This window comes from Pseudoliparis swirei, chromosome 5 (genome assembly GCF_029220125.1).
Source record: "Pseudoliparis swirei isolate HS2019 ecotype Mariana Trench chromosome 5, NWPU_hadal_v1, whole genome shotgun sequence".
NCBI lineage: Eukaryota > Metazoa > Chordata > Actinopteri > Perciformes > Liparidae > Pseudoliparis > Pseudoliparis swirei.
In genome coordinates, this window is record NC_079392.1 from 8,411,707 (window position 1) to 8,432,544 (window position 20,838).

General features: G+C 45.3%; 1 protein-coding gene across 1 annotated transcript in view; it reads left to right on the forward strand.

The window, feature by feature from the left end:
• The window catches only part of mast2 (microtubule associated serine/threonine kinase 2), a 136,366-nt gene extending 122,806 nt beyond the window's left edge, over window positions 1-13,560 (forward strand). The window contains exons 20-32 of the mRNA XM_056415632.1: window positions 705-806; window positions 1,170-1,292; window positions 1,387-1,496; window positions 1,845-1,999; window positions 2,299-2,441; window positions 2,619-2,798; window positions 3,273-3,533; window positions 3,867-4,093; window positions 4,430-4,552; window positions 5,111-5,247; window positions 5,337-5,524; window positions 6,037-6,572; window positions 6,812-13,560. Coding sequence (XP_056271607.1) covers window positions 705-806; window positions 1,170-1,292; window positions 1,387-1,496; window positions 1,845-1,999; window positions 2,299-2,441; window positions 2,619-2,798; window positions 3,273-3,533; window positions 3,867-4,093; window positions 4,430-4,552; window positions 5,111-5,247; window positions 5,337-5,524; window positions 6,037-6,572; window positions 6,812-8,338 — 3,812 coding nt within the window. The 3' untranslated portion in view covers window positions 8,339-13,560. The remainder of the gene's footprint in view (window positions 1-704; window positions 807-1,169; window positions 1,293-1,386; window positions 1,497-1,844; window positions 2,000-2,298; window positions 2,442-2,618; window positions 2,799-3,272; window positions 3,534-3,866; window positions 4,094-4,429; window positions 4,553-5,110; window positions 5,248-5,336; window positions 5,525-6,036; window positions 6,573-6,811) is intronic.
• Window positions 13,561-20,838: the final 7,278 nt, after the last annotated feature.

Below are 20,838 nucleotides of genomic sequence, written 5' to 3' on the forward strand. Positions count from 1 at the left end.
TATATTACAAATCACTTCATATACAGGACTGTCTCAGAAAATTAGAATATTGTGATAAAGTTCTTTATTTTCTGTAATGCAATTAAAAAAACAAAAATGTCATGCATTCTGGATTCATTACAAATCAACTGAAATATTGCAAGCCTTTTATTCTTTTAATATTGCTGATTATGGCTTACAGCTTAAGAAAACTCAAATATCCTATTACTAAATATTAGAATATCATGAAAAAGTATACTAGTAGGGTATTAAACAAATCACTTGAATCGTCTAATTAACTCGAAACACCTGGAAACACATTTTCAAATGTTTGATTTTGTTTTGCTGTTATAAATCTTTTTTTTAACTTGGTCTGAGGAAATATTCAAATTTTATGATAGGATTTTAGAGTTTTCTTAAGCTGTAAGCCATAATCAGCAATATTAAAAGAATAAAAGGCTTGCAATATTTCAGTTGATTTGTAATGAATCCAGAATGCATGACATTTTTGTTTTTTTAATTGCATTACAGAAAATAAAGAACTTTATCACAATATTCTAATTTTCTGAGACAGTCCTGTATATATTGGAAATGGGTGAAGAGCGAATCATGTTGGGCTGACCCGTAACATAATCCAGCGTTCCACTGGACCATTTTGTTATTTATTGTCTCTTAGATAAAGACATCAAAGATCCCCGTGGTGACACTTTGGGTTTTTGTTCTAGATGAGATCATCTGGCCCGAAGAGGACGAAGCTCTGCCTCAAGAAGCTCAGGACCTAATCTCCCAGCTGCTGAGACAAAATCCTCTGGAGAGACTGGGCACAGGTAAAAAAAAACACACACACACACACACACGAGGGCTTCTAAGAATGTAGTAAACCTTATTGAAATGTTTTTCCAGGAACCAGATTATTTTTATCCATAACTTTTACTTGCCCATATTTGTTCAAGTTTGCAGTTTCTCTTTGTGCTGTATTTTGTTTTGCCTTTTGAAGCTTGACGTTCGTTTTATTTTTTGTTATTTGACAAAAAGCGTTTTGGACCGAAGGTGCAACCAGTCTCCACCAGGGTGTTCGGTCCAAAGCTGGTTCAACCCGATACTGTAGCTGCCGCTGTACGTTCTCATCTGTTTCCTCCCTCTCTGCTCCTTCACTTCTCCACCCCCTCTGTTCTCCTTCATCTCCTCAGGAAGTGCCTATGAGGTGAAGCATCACTCGTTCTTCACAGACCTGGACTGGAACAGCCTGCTGAGGCAGAAGGCCGAGTTCATCCCCCAGCTGGAGTCTGAGGACGACACAAGCTACTTTGACAGTAGGTCTCTCGACGGCTTCTTCCAGATCTCATGTGCTCATGCTGTCATCCACACACAACCTAATCTGTGTGTGTGTGTGTGTGTGTCTCTCAGCTCGTTCCGACCGGTACCACCATGTAGATTCAGATGAAGAGGATGATACCAACGATGAGGAACATGTGGAGATTCGACAGTTCTCCTCTTGCTCGCCTCGTTTCAGCAAGGTACCCTCACTAATACATCCAGACTGCTCCACTCACAACACTGATCCAGTTTTATTTTTTAATCAAGCCCTTTCTGAATGTTCTCCTGAGATTTGAGCTATTGGAAAAGTCTAATCGTCATTGGCCCGGCTGTATTGTATTATTGAGGCCAAACATTCAGCCCATTCTGATCAGGCATCTTTTCAATATGCACTACAATGGATCTTCACATTGTGTCTACACACTGCCTATTTTATTGAAACAGAATTTGGTCATAATCCTTTTGAGAATTTGCCAAAAAGTGTGTTACTGTAAAGGCGTAGAGTGGCACAATGTCCGGTAATGGCATCCCCGACTTGTCGTGTGCAGGTGTACAGCAGTATGGAGCGCCTGTCTCTGCACGAGGAGAAGAGGACACCTCCTCCCACCAAACGCAGCCTCAGCGAGGAGGGAGGAGATCGCATCGACAGCCTCAGCGGACTCAAGTCCAGAGATCGATCTTGGCTGGTGGGATCTCCAGAGATGTGAGTTCTTCTCCTCCATGTCATCGCACAGCAACGTCTAGCCCCTGTTTTTGTTGTTGTGTGCAAATATTTCAATAAACAAGCTGGGATATAAAGAAGGCTTTTTTAGGTAGTTTTGTATTATCAGGAACACTCCCAGAGTCCTTTATGGATGTTATGCCTTGGACACTTGCTCAAACAACAAAGTGTGTTAAAGTCCTCCATGTTTTAAAGTGTCAGTTTAACCCCTGGTTAGTCATATAACTGTGTAATAGACGTGTACCGGTCTCTATGCTCATCTCCAATTTTACCTTTTCCAGCCTGCGGAAGCGTCTGTCTGTCTCGGAGTCGTCCCACACAGAGAGCGACTCCAGCCCACCACTGACGGTCCGGAGACGCTGCTGTTCTGCCATCATTGAGATGCCCCGCTTCGCCATCTCCTCAGAGGAAGAGGGAGGTCAAGGTAAAACGCAGGAAGGACACCGTGATGGCCCGTGTTCCCCAAACTCCTCAAATGTACAGGTGTTTAGTTAAAGAAAGGCAGGGAACCCTCTCCCCCCTGGAAGTAGTGACCAATACATCCAGGATATCATGGATGAGCTGTACCACAAATCCTGGATGTGCATCGTTGGTCTCTCAGGTGCAGTTGGAAGCCGGAAGAGTCCCAGCCCGCTGGGTCTGAGTGCAGTGAGGGGCCCGCGGTGTGACGAGCTGCCCCTCGCCATCCCAGAGATCCCAGTGGAGAGAGAGCTGAAGCTGGAGGAGTCTCCCACCACGCCGAGCTCCACCTGCAGTCCACTGAGCAAGGCCACGCTCACATGTCAGTACAAACGCACACTGCGGAGACACAAGGATTACGCAACAACACGAGACAACGCTGTAGATGTGGTTTTCACTTTTAGATCAATAATAAACAGGCGGGTTGAATAACAATTCTACAAATGTACTTTAACAAATACTTTGTTTTAGAATCAGTAAATTGTCTTCAATTTCTTTGAATTACAGTTTATTTAGCTGATTAATTAGTATTTTACACTGATCCTGAATATTCTGACCTTGATACCTCGGTTCCTGCTGAAATTGGGAAACTTCTTTGCTCGTCAATTACACTTCAGAGAGAAATCATCTGACTACTTATTAGTCGATTAATACGTCCTGAATTTGTTCCCGAAATAGTATAAAATGTAATACTTAGTCACCCTGATTGACTTGGAACTCTATTTCAGCCCCATTTCCTTGTATTAGACGAACATGCTCTCTGAGCTGCCTCTCTCCCCTCCCTCTCCCCCTGCAGCGGGTAGTTCAGTCGACGTCAGTGACCGCGGTCACAGAGGTAGCGGCAGTAACGGCTGTGCCAGCGCAGCCGCTAAAGTTGCAGAGGACAGCGACTCTCCGTCCACTCCGAGAGCCATCAGCGACCTGGCGGCTCGCAGGGCTCGCCATCGGCTGCTGTCTGGGGACGCAGACAAACACACAGCGCCGCCCAGCTCCCGACCGCTCAACAAGGTCATCAAGTCGGCGTCTGCCACCACGCTGTCACTGATGATCCCTGCAGGTCAGTGTGTCAGGCTGGGAGCATGAGGGGGAGGTGCTGCTGCTGGATGCTGAACACCAGGCTGTAATGTCTTTTTACACCATTAAAGGTCTTTAAATGTGTTTGTTAGATTGGGATTTGCTTTCAAATATATAGTTGATTTATTGGAGAGAATATAGAAGAATAGAATAAAATCACAAAAAAAGATTGACCAAAAGACAATTATAGGATACCTGGGTAATATATTTGTAAGTGTGATCCTGGCCTGAATAGAAGAATGAAGTCCTCGATTGTACTTAACTCCATACAGCCAAAAACCTCAGACGCACATGTCTATTGTCTGTCCGCTCTTAGACCACCACGGAGCCTCTCCATTGGCCAGTCCGATGTCGCCCCACTCACTGTCGTCCAATCCGTCGTCACGGGACTCCTCCCCGAGCCGCGACCTGTCCCCGGCCGTGGACAGCGCCACGCCCGCCATTGTGATCCAGAGAGTGGGCAAGAAGTACGGCTTCACCCTGAGGGCCATCCGAGTGTACATGGGAGACTCTGACATCTACACTGTACACCACATGGTCTGGGTGAGGAATGCTGACTAAAATAATCCAACTTTTCTTTTAGAGATATGACAGAAATATACCATATTTTGTTCTTTTTCTACCCAATGTATTAAAATGAGGAGGTTTCTTGAGATCTCAGATGCAGCTTATATTTGTTTCAGAATGCCTGTAGTCATTGTGGGCGCAGGGTGTTGGGATTCTTGTTGTTGACAGAAGATGGCAGTAAACACCAGAAGAACAGGCTCATGGGTCTTAAATACATTTCCATTCTTTCCTCCTTCCTGTTGCTCTCATTCTTTTCTCTCTCCACCTTTCCTTCTACCTCTCATGTGACCGCCTCTCTCTGCTCGCCCTCAGCATGTGGAGGACGGTGGTCCGGCCCACGATGCGGGGCTGAGGGAGAGAGACCTGATCACCCAAGTCAACGGAGAGGCGGTTCACGGGCTGGTCCACACAGAGGTGGTGGAGCTCATCCTGAAGGTACAAATACACAAAGTACATTTATTTATACTCTTTGGTTGAATTCAGTCCAAATAAAGTCCTTTAGTTATTTTCTTACTAAATAAATAAAATATTTTTAACTTAATGCTGATTTTAAGAACTAATGTGAACTCATCCTTCAATACTGTTTATATTGCATAATATATGTATGTTGGTGAAATGATTCTACTCCTGCTCAAAGCAGTGATACCTGAAATGACATGAATTACAATGAAACACATTAAACGTGCAAATATATACATAAAGCTGCAGTCTTGATTTAATACGATTGCCTCTACGGGAGCCGTCGCCACACCGCTGGAGACCCAGGGCTGAGCGTGGCTGTCTGTCAAGCCCCGCTGCAGTCAAATGAAATAAGAGGTTCTATAAAGGGAATCTGGTGCTCGGAAATAATTCCACCTTTGACCGCAGCGACTGCCAAAATCAACACCGAATAAAGGTTCCTCGTAGTAGCTTTAATACCAATTCGTACCTCTAGTCGAGTGACCTGAAACTGTAACGAAACATGTCCGTCAACATCCGTGTGTCTTCCCTCAGAGCGGGGGCAAAGTCTCCATCGCGGCCACCCCGTTCGAGAACACGACCATCAAGGTCGGTCCCGCCCGCAAGACGACCAACAAATCCAAGATGGCGAGACGAAACAAGAAGACCAAGACCAAGGAGGGACAGGACAGGTGGGACGCACACACCTGCGTGGTATCGACCGCGCCTGTGTTTCATGTGGGGCTTCCTCCCGTGAGCTGTTGTGCCTTCTGTCTCGTAGTAAGAAGAGGACGTCTCTGTTCAGGAAGATCACCAAGCAGGCGTCTCTCCTCCACACCAGTCGCAGCCTGTCCTCTCTGAACCGCTCGCTCTCCTCCGGGGAGAGTGGCCCCGGCTCGCCCACGCACAATCTGTCCCCGCGGAGCCCGACGCAGGGCTGCAGGTCCACGCCGGACTCCGCCCACTCAGGTGAGCGACAACCACTCGCCTGTACTGCAGGAACACCTCGGTGACGTGTGTTCCGTGGACATCAGGGCGGTCGTCTCACAGATCAGGATGACGTTTGAAAGTTTGACTGAAAAGGGAAATTCTGTATTTATTGCTTTGAATCTGATTTATTAAAATGAATCTTCTGTCTTCATCTACAGAAAGAATAAAAACTGTCTTGATTAGTGTACTAAGATTAAGAGAAGGGCTCCAATTAATTATTGTTCTGGTCGTTGATGAACCAATTAATTGAGTTTTTTTTAAATAAATTGTTAATTAATATTTAATGTATGCAAAACCTTTTGGGACTTGAGCAGTTAAGATTTTCAACCAGTTGTAAGCTCTAGCTGCATGTTATCTTTAATTTATTATGAATAAATGACACTCCTGAAAAGACTGATATGCTCATTGAAAGTGAAAAATATCCACACAAATATATCCAAATATGATATGATATGAAATCTGATACTCCCGTATAATGTTCTTCCTCTCAGTTGGTGGGAACTCATCTCAGAGCAGCTCTCCCAGCTCCAGCGTCCCAAACTCCCCGGCGAGCTCCGGCCACATCAGGCCCAGCTCCCTGCACGGCCTCGCCCCGAAGCTCCAGCGCCAGTACCGCTCACCGCGACGCAAGTCCGCCGGCAACATCCCCCTCTCCCCGCTGGCCCGCACGCCTTCGCCCACCCCGCAGAGCTCCTCGCCACAGCGCTCGCCCTCCCCTCTGCCCAGCCACGCTCTGGCGCAGTCCACGGGGTGCCAGTCGTTCCCCGTGAAGCTCCACTCCTCCCCTCCCCTGGCGAGGCAGATATCCAGGCCTAAGAGCGCAGAGTCGCCACGGTCGCCGCTCCTCAAGAGGGTGCAGTCCGCTGAGAAGCTGGCCTCCTCGCTCTCCAACCCCCCCTCGTCTCCCTCCGGGGGGGCCGCGGCGGGAGGAGGGACCGCGGGGGCCCGCAAACACAGTCTGGACATCTCTCACTCCGAGTTCAAGAAGGAGATTCTGCAGAGAGAACCGAGTCTGCAGAGCCTTCAGGTATGAGTTATTCACACGAAATACGAGTGGACAATACATTTCATCATAGTGTCTTGAAAAACTATTGGGAAAAGAGTTGGAGATATCATTTTTACATGAAGTTAATGCAGTTGTTTTTCAAATGTAGGCCACTCGAGTGAGCAGAGGCATGAATAGTTTCCTTGAGAAAGAAAAACATGAACTGGACCGTGACATTTGAAGGCTATTCTGAACGTGTCCTTTCCCCCACTGACCTTCAGGAGTCGGCCAGCGAGGGTCTGCTGTCCTCGGCGGGACGCAGCGTGGAGACGGGCAGCCTGCAGAAACACTCCTCCTCGTCCAGGAAGTTGGGCCGTCAGGAGGGGGACGGCTCCCTCGGTGCCGTGTCCGGCTCGCTGGGCCTGGCCCCCGGGAAGAGCAAGCTGAAGGACAAACTGTCCGCCATCCGGCAGGACCGAGCCGAGCGGAGGGAGTCGCTCCAGAAGCAAGACGCCATCCACGAGGTGGACTCGTCCGAGGACGAGACTGACGAGGGCTCCGAGGACAGCCAGGACGGAGGCAGGGCGGCGACCTTCACCCCTCCCCCTCTGCTGAGGCCCACCACCGTGAGGACGGGCCCCGGGGGCACCCTGCCCTCCCTCTGCACCCCTCACGCCACCTTCACCCACACGGGGCCCGCCCAGTTAGGCAGGCCCACTCCCTCGCACACCCTCCCCTCTCTTGCAGAAAGCAAGCCGGATCAGAGCGCCCCCTCTCTGGGGGAAAAGGAGGCGCGGTCGGCTTCATCGACAGAAGACGGTGCAAAACATGAGAGGAAGGTTCTAGAACCGAGAGGGCCCGCAAAACCCACGCAGGGCCCCCTACCCTTCTCCACCCCAGGCAGTGCATTCATCTCAGTCAGCAAGGACACTTTCCTCAAGCCAACTCCTCCGCAGGACTCGAAGAGTCCCGGGGGGACGGCCGCACCATCGGAGCCCAGAGCGGAGGACCCGGCCCTGGGCAGCCCCAGAACCACAGTCCCCTCTCCAACGACCATCACACATCCTACCGAGAGCAGAACCACGGCCAACGGCACGGACTCCATCGCTGAGAGAGCTCCAGACTGCCCGACGCCCGACGGCCAAGAGACGCCCCGCGCCTCCTGCTCCTCTCCTGGCATCCCCAAGGAGAAGAAGGAGGCCGACAACCGGAAACTCTGTGCTGTGGCGGCTGCGAGTCTCAGTGCGACGCCCTCGCCCACTTCCGGCTCCCCAGTTCCGCCCTCTGAGAGTGTCGTGGAGAAGGTCGTGTCCCAGCTTGCGACAGAAGCGAAGAGCGTTCTGGGTCCAGTCAAACTGAGCCCCGCCGCCGCAGCCCAGAGCCAGAAGGACCAGAAACCAACTGATCCCCTCTCATTTCCCTTTCCACAGCCACAAGCCCCTCAGACCCCTCAGACCCCTCAGACCCCTCAGACCCCTCCCCTTTTGGAGTCCCAAACAAGACAGACAACTGAGCCGGTTGCCTCACCAACCACTTCACTGAGGTCGCCCAAACCCTCGACCCAGAAAGACTTTGCAGCCCCGCAGCCGTCATCCCGCAACGACGTCCCAGAGAGGCCCACGTCGGGGTCTGCATGCCGGGAGGACGCTGCCACAACTGCATCCGCACAGCGGCCCCCGCAGCCTCAGCCTCAGCCTCAGCCCGCCCTCGGCTCCTCCTCCTCCGCATCCGATCCACAGCGCGAGAGGTCCCAGCCCAAGGCGTCCGCCTCCGCGCAACCAGACAAAGCAAACGCCAAGAAGACGTAGCAGCCGCACGGGAAGAAAAAAAAGAAGAAGCAAAGTACCAGAACCAAATGTACAGATCACCTGAGTGTGCTCGCTTGAGGTTTCAGAAGCCACTGCATGTCTGGAAGAAAACACATTGGTAACTTGGCACTAATCAGAGACAGGTGTGGTCCGCCTCGCTCCATTCCAGCTGTGCTCCACATGTTCATGTGAGTTACTTTGGTGTCGTGACTATTTGGGTTCCCGCTCTCAGGCTAAATGCCACGAGGAGTCGCCGTTTTATTTTTTCTCTTTCTGCAAACGTGTTCGGGGCGAGAAATAAAGAGCTCAGTGGTCCGTGCACGGCGCGCATAAAACGCACACACCTGGCAACGCACACACCTGGCAACGCGCCGTTTCCCTCGCTCGCGATCATTCTCGCGCTGCCTCATTACTTTTCACCTTGATGTTTGCCCCCCCTCCCCAACAATGGGGAAGGAGATTGTTTCCCAGCAACAAAGTGCAGCGTATGTTTAGCAATCTGTGTAAACGCATCACGGTGTTTTTAATGGGACGACATCCATGTCCACCCGGCTCACTGGGCCAAATTCAATTCTCCTCTCCTCGCTGATGCGACGCTGCATCGCTCCCCGAGCTCGGATCCCAGACACGGCTTGGTGATTTGAAGAGATTCCGTGGCGTGTCGGTGTGCTAGATTAGATTAGTGTTTGTGCTGACTCATCAAGTCTGCACTCGGGCGTAGAGCCTCGTCTGGAGCTGCAGTTGGACTCTTGACACGGTCGGCCGTCCCTCCCTCTGCTGGACGTCGTGTCTTACAGCGCGACATCGCACCTTCCCCTCGTTTTTTTATGTTTTTTCCGAAGGCGCGAAGACTGCTGACTTAAGTTATTTCACTCATCGAGTGATTCAATTCTCTCTTTTTTTTAAATAGATTTTTTTTAAACCGTTGATTTTAATTTCAACATGTTGGCGAGGTTTCTACAGGGTGGGGATGGTTTTCGATACCTTGCTCTAGTGTGTTCGCAAAGCGCTTCGCGTAACCGCCGCTATCGCCCGTTTGATTTAGGGATTTTAAAAACCCTTCTATCCGGCAAGCTAATCCAATACTGGATCATGACCCCGGACCCAACATCACGGGTCTCTAGCTGCGGTTCTGTTTCATCCCGCGGTCAGCAGAGTGAGCAGCCAGCCTTACCCGATAGGTTTCAACTCTGAACGTGAAACGACGCCACGGATTTGAACGCACCCCTGATTCCACGGGTCGCCTGCACCACACATCCCAAACTGAGCGCGCTCAGACCGACGCTGGTGGTTTTAGAATCACTGTTTCATTGGACCACTGCCTTTTTATTTCTAGCTCCCAGCAGCCTCTGGGGGCTACGGGAGTTTTATTTTGGTGTCTGGACCAAATTGCTGTGTTTGTTTTTTGCCTCTGATCCTGTGAAGTCATCAGATTTTACTGTGTGTGTGTGTGTGTGTGTGTGTTTGTGTGCGCGGGAGAGTGTTATGTGTGTATATATATAATGTCTCTCCCTCAGAGATTTATATGTATATACATATAGGAATATTTAAAGGTCTGTTGTGCATCTGTTTTATACCCTGAGTGTGTGTGCGTGTTTTATGATTATCTTTCTTCACGACACCCTGCTCCCTGTGTGTGTGGCTGAGCTCTGTACGTGTCGCACAAATCTTTTATCTCCTTTATCAAACGCAAAAACTAAAAAAAGAAGCGATCCTTCAAGGAGCCGGGCGAGCTGTCGAGCCGGAGCTGTCGGGTCGGAGCTGGGTACAAACTAAGAGGCCGTTCTAATCAATTTCCCATATTTCTCTTTCTTTCGGATACACCACCCTTTAATTCCTCTGGGTCGTCCTGAACTCACTAGACATTTAAAAGCAAGACGAGACATATTTTCGGGGGTCTTTCTTTTGGTTTTGACATTTTTGAAGAGTCTTTCTCCTTTCATTGGATGCGAGTCCACCGGTGTTCTGAGCGGCGGGACGCCCCTCGTGAGTTTCAGATGAACTTTACCTCCTTCGCTGTTCTGTGTCTTCACTGGGCTCGCCCCCGCTTCATTTGAACTCAGAGCTTTCAGGCTCAGTTTAAAGGACGGCCGTTAAACTGACGTCGACGCTGACTGTGGCAATCTGTGTGATACGTTTACATGTTCTTGTTTCATATCTCTACGTGTTTGCTTCGTTTCGTCGGTGGAACTTGTCGCCCGTAGCAGTCGGACCTCCTCCGAGGGACGAGGGTGATTACCAACGACGCGTTCGGGTCGTCGTAAATGTGTTGATTATGTGATGGAGGATGTGCAGAAAGGAGGAAGAGTTGGAGCACATGCGGCAAAATCACAGGTGTGTCTGCGGAACCCATCAGAGGCGTCTGGGACTCCCGTCTATCCGCCGCGTGCTTTCTGCCAACCAATCATATCGGAGGTCGCTCAGAGAGCAGAAATTGGTCCGCGGGCAGATTTGTGAGCACTGAGGAAGTTTCACAGCAAATCAGCGACAGCATCTGGAGCCGCTGCGAGGCCTGAAACACTGGCAGTCAGGTTTGACTGTGATGGTTCAGAGGCTCTCGCCTCCGAGGCCTTTGAGTCTTGTGTCTGTCGTGGATTCAGATTCAACGGCACGGGGTGGAAAATAAAACCAAGCGAAAGGTTTGGCTTTTTAATCTGCTGTCTGGAACTTCGATGCTTTGTGCTAGTGCTCCAAATCTGAGAGCGGATTTCAAATGGGTCTCACCCAAAATCAGGTTTTTGTTCTCGTCTTGAACTGAAACTTCAGCCGGACCAAAACTATCAGCTGATATTGAGCTCATCACAGATATATATGAATATATATATATGTATATATATGAATATATATATATCATAATATATGTGTATTCATATATATATATAATTTATATATATATTATGTATATATATATACACATATATTATATATATATACACATATATGTGTGTGTATATATCTATCAGTGTCACTGTGAGGGGTGATATTTTCAGAGACAGGTGGGCTCCTCCATCACAGCTTTAAGTGGTACGTATCAAAAAGAAACAAATAGTGGTTGTTGTCCATCAACCAATCAAATATCAGCGCCTCCTTGTTAGTTGCTTCATGACTCTGTGCTCTCGAATCCTGACTAACTCATCACAGGCCGGTTTAAGTCCTACAATTTGGTTCCTTGCTCAATAGTTTTGTCCCAAAAAAATCTTTCAGTTGGAGTCGCGCTCGACGCAGCATTTCAATTCAGTTTCAAAACAGCTTCCGATGAGGCGCCGCCGTCGACTGCAGCCGCAGTGGTAATGTTCTGTATCTAAATGGTGTGTGTGTGTGTGTGTAATTGCGCGCACACACACACCAGTCCATCTGCTCTCAGCTGGCTGCTATTAGTTCTACATGGACAGTTGCCTCACACACACATACAGATCAATACGTGTGCCATCTAATGTGGCGGTGCCAGTTTTACCATCGCCACTGGTGTGAAAGTGTCCAACACAAGCATCTCTGCGAAATCAGAAACCATGTGATCAACAACAACAAAGCCCTCGTGATCATGAATCCCACCGGATCACAAGGAGCTTCCACAACTTGTCATTATAATTCTAATTGCGAGGGATGCGTTTCATAAAGAGCTTTGGATTTAACGCGACGGGTGGAGGAAACTGTGACTGCTGTTCCCGCGTGGTAGTTTTGACGTGAATTAACTTTTGTACTCATTCGTGATTCTTTTCAAAAACAGCCGCGGCAAAACTCTCCAACTGAAAGTCAAAACCTCCTTTAGTTTGAGCGTGGACCAAATCAGGATTTCGAACATTTAAAACTCGCACAGGAGACTCCGTCTGGGAGGCACGTCGTCAAACATGTGACTTTGGGTATGACAAGGTGACGCCTTATTACCACTAACACACACACACACACACACCTACACACACGCACGTTCGGAACCAGGTTACATGAGATTCGGTGTCGTTTCAATGTGCAGTCCGTTTAGCTCGTTTCTGTCTGATGATCCCAACCGACGTTCACGGACTTGACTCGTGCAGAAAAGGGCAGTGTTTAGTGTTTGTCTTTAAAGAGTGATGATGAGGAGGAGGAAGCTTGAGAAGGACGTCGAGAGAGAGAAGAAAAAAAACATTGCTAGAGTGAAACCAGTGCAATATCTTTTTATTTTTTATTGTGGTAAAAGCATGTTGTTGTCAATCTTACCTTACAACAATAATAAAGGTTTTTTTTATGTACCGCGTCTTGATTGTGTTTCGTGATGTTTGGCTGTTTTCCTTTCACACTCATGTGGCGCGGCATGCTTTTAACATGAAGGCAGCGTCTCCTCTGGAGAGCGAGTCAGAAATGATAAATGCCCACGCGGCTCAGGCTGCCGCTGCACTGCAGAAACATCTTCAGCCGTCTTCATGTGCAGTCGAGTCTTTATTTTGACGACATTCACCCATAATAATAATAATAAGTCAGAGTGGCTCTCCATGTTGATGCACTCGTTGAGATCCAGGAGCACGGAGACATTGCTGTAAAGAAGTCTGACTCGATCAGAAATACAACTTAATTTCTCAAGACAAGTGGAAAATGAATGTTCCGGTTTCCAAGTTATTCGGATTTTCTAAAACCTGGAGTCATTTTGTCACATTTTAAACTCCTGAGGTTCCCTCGTGCTGGTTTGTATCTGCCCCCCCCCATCAGGACCACACGTGTGGACGCCACATTGAGGTAAACTCTTTTGTCTTCATACATCAACGTGATCGTCACTCTCAGCTCGGAGTTCAACTTGGTTTTTTTTGGACCGATAACAAAAATAAACGTTCCAAAGGTCCGAGGCCTACATTGTGTGCATATATTTAATTCCTAGAATCCAACTGTTCAACCTACCGCTGTGTAATGTAGTCGATGTGTTATCCTCTTTCAATCTACGTCTAGCAGCTAACTTAAAGATAGATTAAGATATCCGATGGGATCGATTCTTAGTGCACCAGAATGCTTCAATAACATGTTAAAATTGTAAAATATATATAAAAAGAGGCTCCTCCCAGGGTTAAAAAAGTGTCCCATCGAAAACAATGCCCAAGGTAAACTGTCTAGTGTGTTTTCCTGGATTATCCAGGGATGGTGATTAACGTGCATCTTATTTATAAGTGTGTGACTCGCTCTATTCTGGTCTTGCCCTGCCTCGATATTCTCGGGGGAAATTAGTAATTAATAAAATAAAATGTAGGTATTGCACTCTTGAGGTTTTCTTTTTCCTTTTTCTCCTCTGTTATTGTTTAGTGTATTACACCATTTTGTTCTCGTGGTGTTAAATTGCACCGCCACGCTCCTGGTTCATGTCGTCCGTTTGATTGATTCCCAGTCATTTGTTCTCAGCGCATCCGGAGAGCGTGAGCAGAAAAGTGGCAGTAAATTACCTGTAAACTCATTTTCCCCGCAGTGGCTTCATCCAGGCGGCTCCCTCATGGGCCTTCAAACGAGCCGCTCGGCTGCTAGACGTGTGTCCGCGTCTCCGCGGGAAGATTTCTGGCATCTTAATGGTCTTGAGAGACAGCTCCAGTGGGACTTGCGGTGCATTTATCGGGGAGGGGGTAATCTGTGCAGCCGCCACGCCTCGAGGAAGAGATGGCGCCCAAATTGAGCTCCATTAGCTTTTCCTCGCAGCTTCTCGCTAAAGCGCCTCACTCTCCCGCCAATGGACTGCTGGAGTTCAGAAGTCACTCCGCCTGATTTAAACACCACCTACCCTTGCTTTCTGGGATAATTGGGTGACTCCTAACCCCCCCCCCCCCTCTCTCTCTCTACCTCACACTACTTCCGAGCTGTCTTGATTTCCTCCATCCATCCAGGCTTCCGCAGGGAGCTGTCAGAGCCAAGGAGGAGAGCGAGGGGACGGGGGTCCACGTGGTGGTGGTGAGGAGCTCTGACAGCAGGCGAACAGCCGTCCCCCACACACACGTGAAAAGAGCGCGGAGGGGCAGTGACAGGCAGGCAGCACAGGGTGATGAATTGCTCTGACACGGCTCTACATGACCGGGCAGATTCATTCCAGGCTGCAGGGGGGGGGATTGTAAAGGGAGAAAATAAGACTCGTATATATGGACTTGGCCTGTGGGCCAGGCGATACTGTATGTACATATCAGTATATATGTACATGCATACATATATATACACATTCATATATACATTCAGAAGCTTAGAGGCGTCTGTACCCAATGCCATCAGAATGCTTTGCAACAGTTAGCTTGCGAAGGTCTTGAGACGACTCTTTGCTTTGACACACCCTCCCTTTCTTCATGTGTTCAATACTTTTTCCCTGTCATTTCACATTTTTACACATAACTTACTTTATGAACTTATTTGGTTTGGTTTCTTTGTATATATGGATTACTTGGGTTGTTACCAACATCTGGTGAGAATGTCATGTTAATAGCATCTTTGGAAATATATTTACTGAGAAAAATGGTGACGTGTTCAATATACAGGACTCTCAGAAAATTAGAATATTGTGATGAAGTTCTTTATTTTCTGTAATGCAATTAAAAAAACAAAAATGTCATGCATTCTGGATTCATTACAAATCAACTGAAATATTGCAAGCCTTTTATTCTTTTAATATTGCTGATTATGGCTTACAGCTTAAGAAAACTCTAAAATCCTATCTCATAAAATTTTACTATTTCCTCAGACCAAGTTAAAAAAAAGATTTATAACAGCTGAGTGTTTGTCAAGGCTCAGGAAACCCTTGCAGGTGTTTCGAGTTAATTAGACAATTCAAGTGATTTGTTTAATACCCTACTAGTATACTTTTTCATGATATTCTAATATTTAGAGATAGGATATTTGAGTTTTCTTAAGCTGTAAGCCATAATCAGCAATATTAAAAGAATAAAAGGCTTGCAATATTTCAGTTGATTTGTAATGAATCCAGAATGCATGACATTTTTGTTTTTTTAATTGCATTGCAGAAAATAAAGAACTTCATCACAATATTCTAATTTTCTGAGACAGTCCTGTATATATATATATATATATAGTGAGAAGTGTGATGTCACTAAAGCCATCAGCTTTAATGACCGCTAACTGACAATGATTGGGGAACATATCAGGGTTCTTATTGGTCTATGACCCAGAAACCCTTGAAACCCACCAAATCTTTTCAGTTCTCACATTATAGGCTTAATTGCTCTCGTGCGAGTGTGCTTCATTCATCTTTTTCGTTTCAACTCCAACCTAAAGTCCAGACTCCTCTGAATTCACAGACTCCTCCCTGTCCATCTGGCCCGCTGGGATAAGTAAACTAATACAAGAAACAACATTATCATGCAGATTTCAAGCAAGTTTTTTTCCCACCAAACAGAAACTGAATGTTGAAGTAAGTGCTGAAAAAGCTTTGCAGAAATACTTCAAGTTTTTGGAAATGGATTTGGATGAGGTTAGCCTAGCTTAGCATGAATCCTGGATTTAGCTCTTAAATTCAAATGGACCAAACTATTCAAAACGGACTAAAAAGCCCAATTTATTGTCTTTGTTTGACCTGCACACAGACTGTGATAAAACATTTTTAAAAGTTTGCGGTTTGCATGCTGCAGTTCCTATAATGACCACTAGAGGCTGTGCAACAAAAGACTTTGAGTGAATGTTCTCTCCCAACTAGAGCCTGGGTTTTGGACTTTAGGGCGTTTTCTGAGTTCTCCTCGCTCAAGAGATATCTGTCTCGTTTCGCGAGACAATGTCTGACAAACTAAAATGAAATTCTCTTTTGAATGCTAATTATTTCCACAAATAGCGAAAACTATTTGCGTCTCAATTAATCAACGTGAGTTGAATATCGAGCCCTGCTTCAGTTACCGCCGCGACACCTGACATGACGATGTTTCGGATGCGTCTCACCGACGAGAATAAAGCCACAGCTGCGGTCTTCTTTAATTTCCTCGTTCTCCTTTTGAAACCCGCCCCGCCCCGACTCGCCCGTTCGTCATCCGCCGACACGGAGAGAACAAAGAACAGAGTTTCTTTACCCTGCGCCTCCTCACCTTCACCCTCATCATCATTAATGAGCGGACTGAAGTGATTAAATCTGGCGTGTGATTGGCCGGATCCTGGCAGAGAGAGATGACGTCCCACTTCTCCCAATGTTCTAATGGGTCTCTGAAGGTAGCAGTTGCCAGGTACTTAATGAGGCCTGTTGTGGCTGATGTATGGCTGCTGCACAGGGTGACGCCTATGAGACTAATGGCACATGAAATAGCTGCCATTGTGGCGGAGGATGAGCGTCCGTTTCTGTTCACATTGATGAATCTGTTTTCAGTTTGAAAGGAAAGACGGGTCAAAGTTCCTCCTTTGTAAAAAGTAGTGGCGATGGAGAGAAGTTCTTCCAGGATGGAGACGGTTACTGGGCTCCCTCTGACTTCATCCACCTACATCCCAAGACTCTTGTCCCGTTACTCTCGTCAAAAAGAGTCGATCAGTCTCTCATTGTTTCATCATTGTTCTTCTACCTCACAGGTGTCAAACACAAGGCCGCATCGTTTTATGTGGGCCCTGTCGGCTTTAAAGACACATGATCACCTTTTCTTAAAGAAATTGAAGAAAAATATCCCATGCTTTTATTTTTACGGTTTAGGATTAAATTGATGTATGTTGTAATATTAGAGACATTTTCTTATGTATAATATTTCTACGCTCAAAAAAACAATAATCAAATGCAAAGAGAGTTATTTAGCGATATGTTCGAGGAATTTATAAAGTGTTTCTGGCCCTTTAAGAAGACGGCCATGATGCTGATTTGGCCCACGGTGAACATGAGTTTGACACCCCTGGTCTACCTCCTTGATAAGGGAGGATCTTTACCTGCGATGGTCTTGAGTTCATGTTACTAATGCTATAGTGTATGAGTTTAATGTTCTTTTTCAGAACTGAGAACAATAATGCTCATTTGGGTAAAAAGATCACGCAGCGTCACACTTTGTACTTGATGTCACCAGTACTTACTCATCTGGACTTCGAAAGGGAGTAGCTCATTTTCAGAAAATATTGAATCTGTAAAATTCTTAATTTAGGTGGTGTTCCCCCCTTTCTGATGTGAAAATGTTTCGTGGGAAATAAAATATTTATTTTGTATCTTTGCAGAGCAGTCGACCAGTGGCCATTGGTCTTACGCTATTCAAATGGTTGGAAGTTATAACGAAGGTGTTATTGTTGAAAATATAAGAAAATTAAACAAACAAGGGAATTTAACTGAAACAAGATATACCAATTGTGTTCTTAATGTGTCACATTTTTTGGGAAAATAAACTGTGGGTTGAGAGTGCAGACGACGTGACCTCTTTAAAAACATCACATTCAGAGGTCCACACTTGATTGGGTGTGTGTGTGTGTGTGTGTGTGTGTGTGTGTGTGTGTGTGTGTGTGTGTGTGTGTGTGTGTGTGTGTGTGTGTGTGTGTGTGTGTGTGTGTGTGTGTGTGTGTGTGTGTGTGTGTGTGTGTGTGTGTGTGTGTGTCACTCTGGGTCTCCATCAGTGTCTGGCTGATTGATTGGGACGTCAGCCAGGATAAAAGATCCCGTCCTCGCAGCACTTCGGGGAGAGAGGTACACACACACACAGTGGCATGCACTTGGATACCTGTACTGAATACAGATCTGCCTCCCGCTCTCCTGGCCGTGTTTACACTCCTGGGGCCGGGTGCTGTGTCGGTGCATGACTAAATATTCAAGACAAAGATATATTCATGTGCATTCTCTTATCGGGTTTGTTAGGCATCTGAATTTTATATATCTCAATAACTTATCACATGTGAAACATCATATTAGTGATATGACCACATGTGGTCTCGACATTTTACAAGTGAAGTGTTGAAGATATATGAAAAGATCAATCTAACATGACATTTGAAACTCCTTTCATGTGTGATATGCATATTTATATGTATGTATATATATAATATACACATAAATGTGTGTGTGTATATATATATATGTGTATATACGTGTGTACATGTGTGTATGTATCTTTGTGTGTATATATATGTATGTACATGTGTTTGAGTATACATATATATATATATTTATATAGATGTATGGATGAGTAGATATATGTATGTCCAGTATATACGTACTTATATATGTATGTATATTCATGTGTGTGTATATATACACATTCTTGTATATGTGTGTATATATGTATATTTATGTATGTATGTGTAGATATATGTATCTATAGTATATATGTGTAGATATACAGGACTGTGATAAAGTTCTTTATTTTATGTAATGCAATTAAAAAAACAAAAATGTCATGCATTCTGGATTCATTACAAATCAACTGAAATATTGCAAGCCTTTTATTCTTTTAATATTGCTGATTATGGCTTACAGCTTAAGAAAACTCAAATATCCTATCTCTAAATATTAGAATATCATGAAAAAGTATATTAGTAGGGTATTAAACAAATCACTTGAATCGTCTAATTAACTCGAAACACCTGGAAACACATTTTCAAATGTTTGATTTTGTTTTGCTGTTATAAATCTTTTTTTTTACTTGGTCTGAGGAAATATTCAAATTGTATGAGATAGGATTTTAGAGTTTTCTTAAGCTGTAAGCCATAATCAGCAATATTAAAAGAATAAAAGGCTTGCAATATTTCAGTTGATTTGTAATGAATCCAGAATGCATGACATTTTTGTTTTTTTAATTGCATTACAGAAAATAAAGAACTTTATCACAATATTCTAATTTTCTGACAGTCCTGTATATACATTTCTGTATAGATAGATATGTATATATATATATACATATATGTATACAAATATGTATGTGTATATACATATGTGAATATATGTATATAAATATGTATGTGTTTGTGTGTATATATATATATATACTGTATAATTTTTCACTTTAAAACATAAACTACCATCATATGTGTTAATATATAAATATGTGTATATATACTGTATATATATATATATATTTACAGTATATATACACATATATATATATATACTTGATCATTTTTCACTTTAAAACATACATGACCATCATCAGTGGCTGAACATGTCTATAATAAAACACTAAATGTGATAACTGAAACCGAAACAGATTTATAAACATGTTGCATGCTTGTTGTATGCAGTCAGAGAAATGGGCCAACACATGTTCACTGTGGATTAATTACACAACACGGAGGTCGGCCATTGTTTTCTACCTGCAGGTCCTGTGAGAAACATGTCAGCTTGCCTCATTGTGGCTGCAACGACAAATGAAACGAAATGAAAATGTGTTTCTCCTCTCAGCTGCAACATCTGAACTTTGTCTATTTCAGCGGTCAGTGTGAGCACTGCCTCCGACACGTTGGTCACACACCTTCAGTTCACTGTTTGACCTGCAGGGGCTGCTACCGGAGCGCATTTCTCTTTGTTTTGACCCCCCCCCCCCCCCCCCGCCCCCCACACACACACTCCAGACATCTCATTCTGCTTTTCAGAGGCCACTCTATCATTCCTTTTTTCTCTCTCTCTTTCGCTCTCTGTTTTTGGAGCTGTACACTCACACCAGACTATGACCCTCCACACCATCCTTCATCAATTCAAACTCATGTCTCCTTCTCCTCTCCCCTCTTCGTCTTTCAGACTTCTGTTCATTTGTCCATTATTTTTTAATCTCCCCCTCCCTCCCACTGTCCGTCCGTCCGTCCCTCTCTCCCTCCCTCCCTCCTTCCCTCCCTCCTCTCTCCCTCCTCTCTGATCATGCGGTGGAGAGCTGTTTGATGTGTCTGACATCTCTATCCGAGAACCAGTGAGGCGTTCGTCTGCAGGGAGCAACAGCCTGAAATATATACGAGGAACTTTTGCACATATTTAAGTGCCTGCAAACACACAGACACCAGAATGTACCAGAATACGGAGCACGTCGAGTCCAGTTCTCAGGCGCCTGGGTTAAAGACAAAGATCAGGGTTCACATGCATCCTAAAAACTCTGAATAACCTTTAATGGAAAAGTCCATCACTTGAACAACAACACTGCTGGCTGAGAATTGTAAAAGTATTCCATACACCTGTGTTTATTTGCATCCTGTGCTTAAGAGTTTATGGAAAGACTGACCTGATTTATATCGGCAGAAATAACACATACAAAGTAAACTTTCTTCCAAGTTTCAGGAATACTGGTCAAGAATTTTTTAAACATTTTGCAATTTGAGAAGAAAAGAACTTGAGACTGAAAGGTGTAAATTTGTCATGCAATGATTCGGCAAAACTATTGGAGAGATGACGTGATTGAATGTTAAATTAGTAGTTTGATTAAAAAAAGAGCGCCCTGAGCACTTTCACACCGTTGCTCAGCGAACAAAAGACGTTTAAAGAAAAGAAAGAAAAGAAAACTATGGCCACTGTTGAAAACAGACATGTTTTCTGTATTCTTGTTCTTAGTTTGTACTCTAGGTTGAATGCGCTTATTGTAAGTCGCTTTGGATAAAAGCGTCTGCTAAATGACATGTGATGTAATGTAAAAACT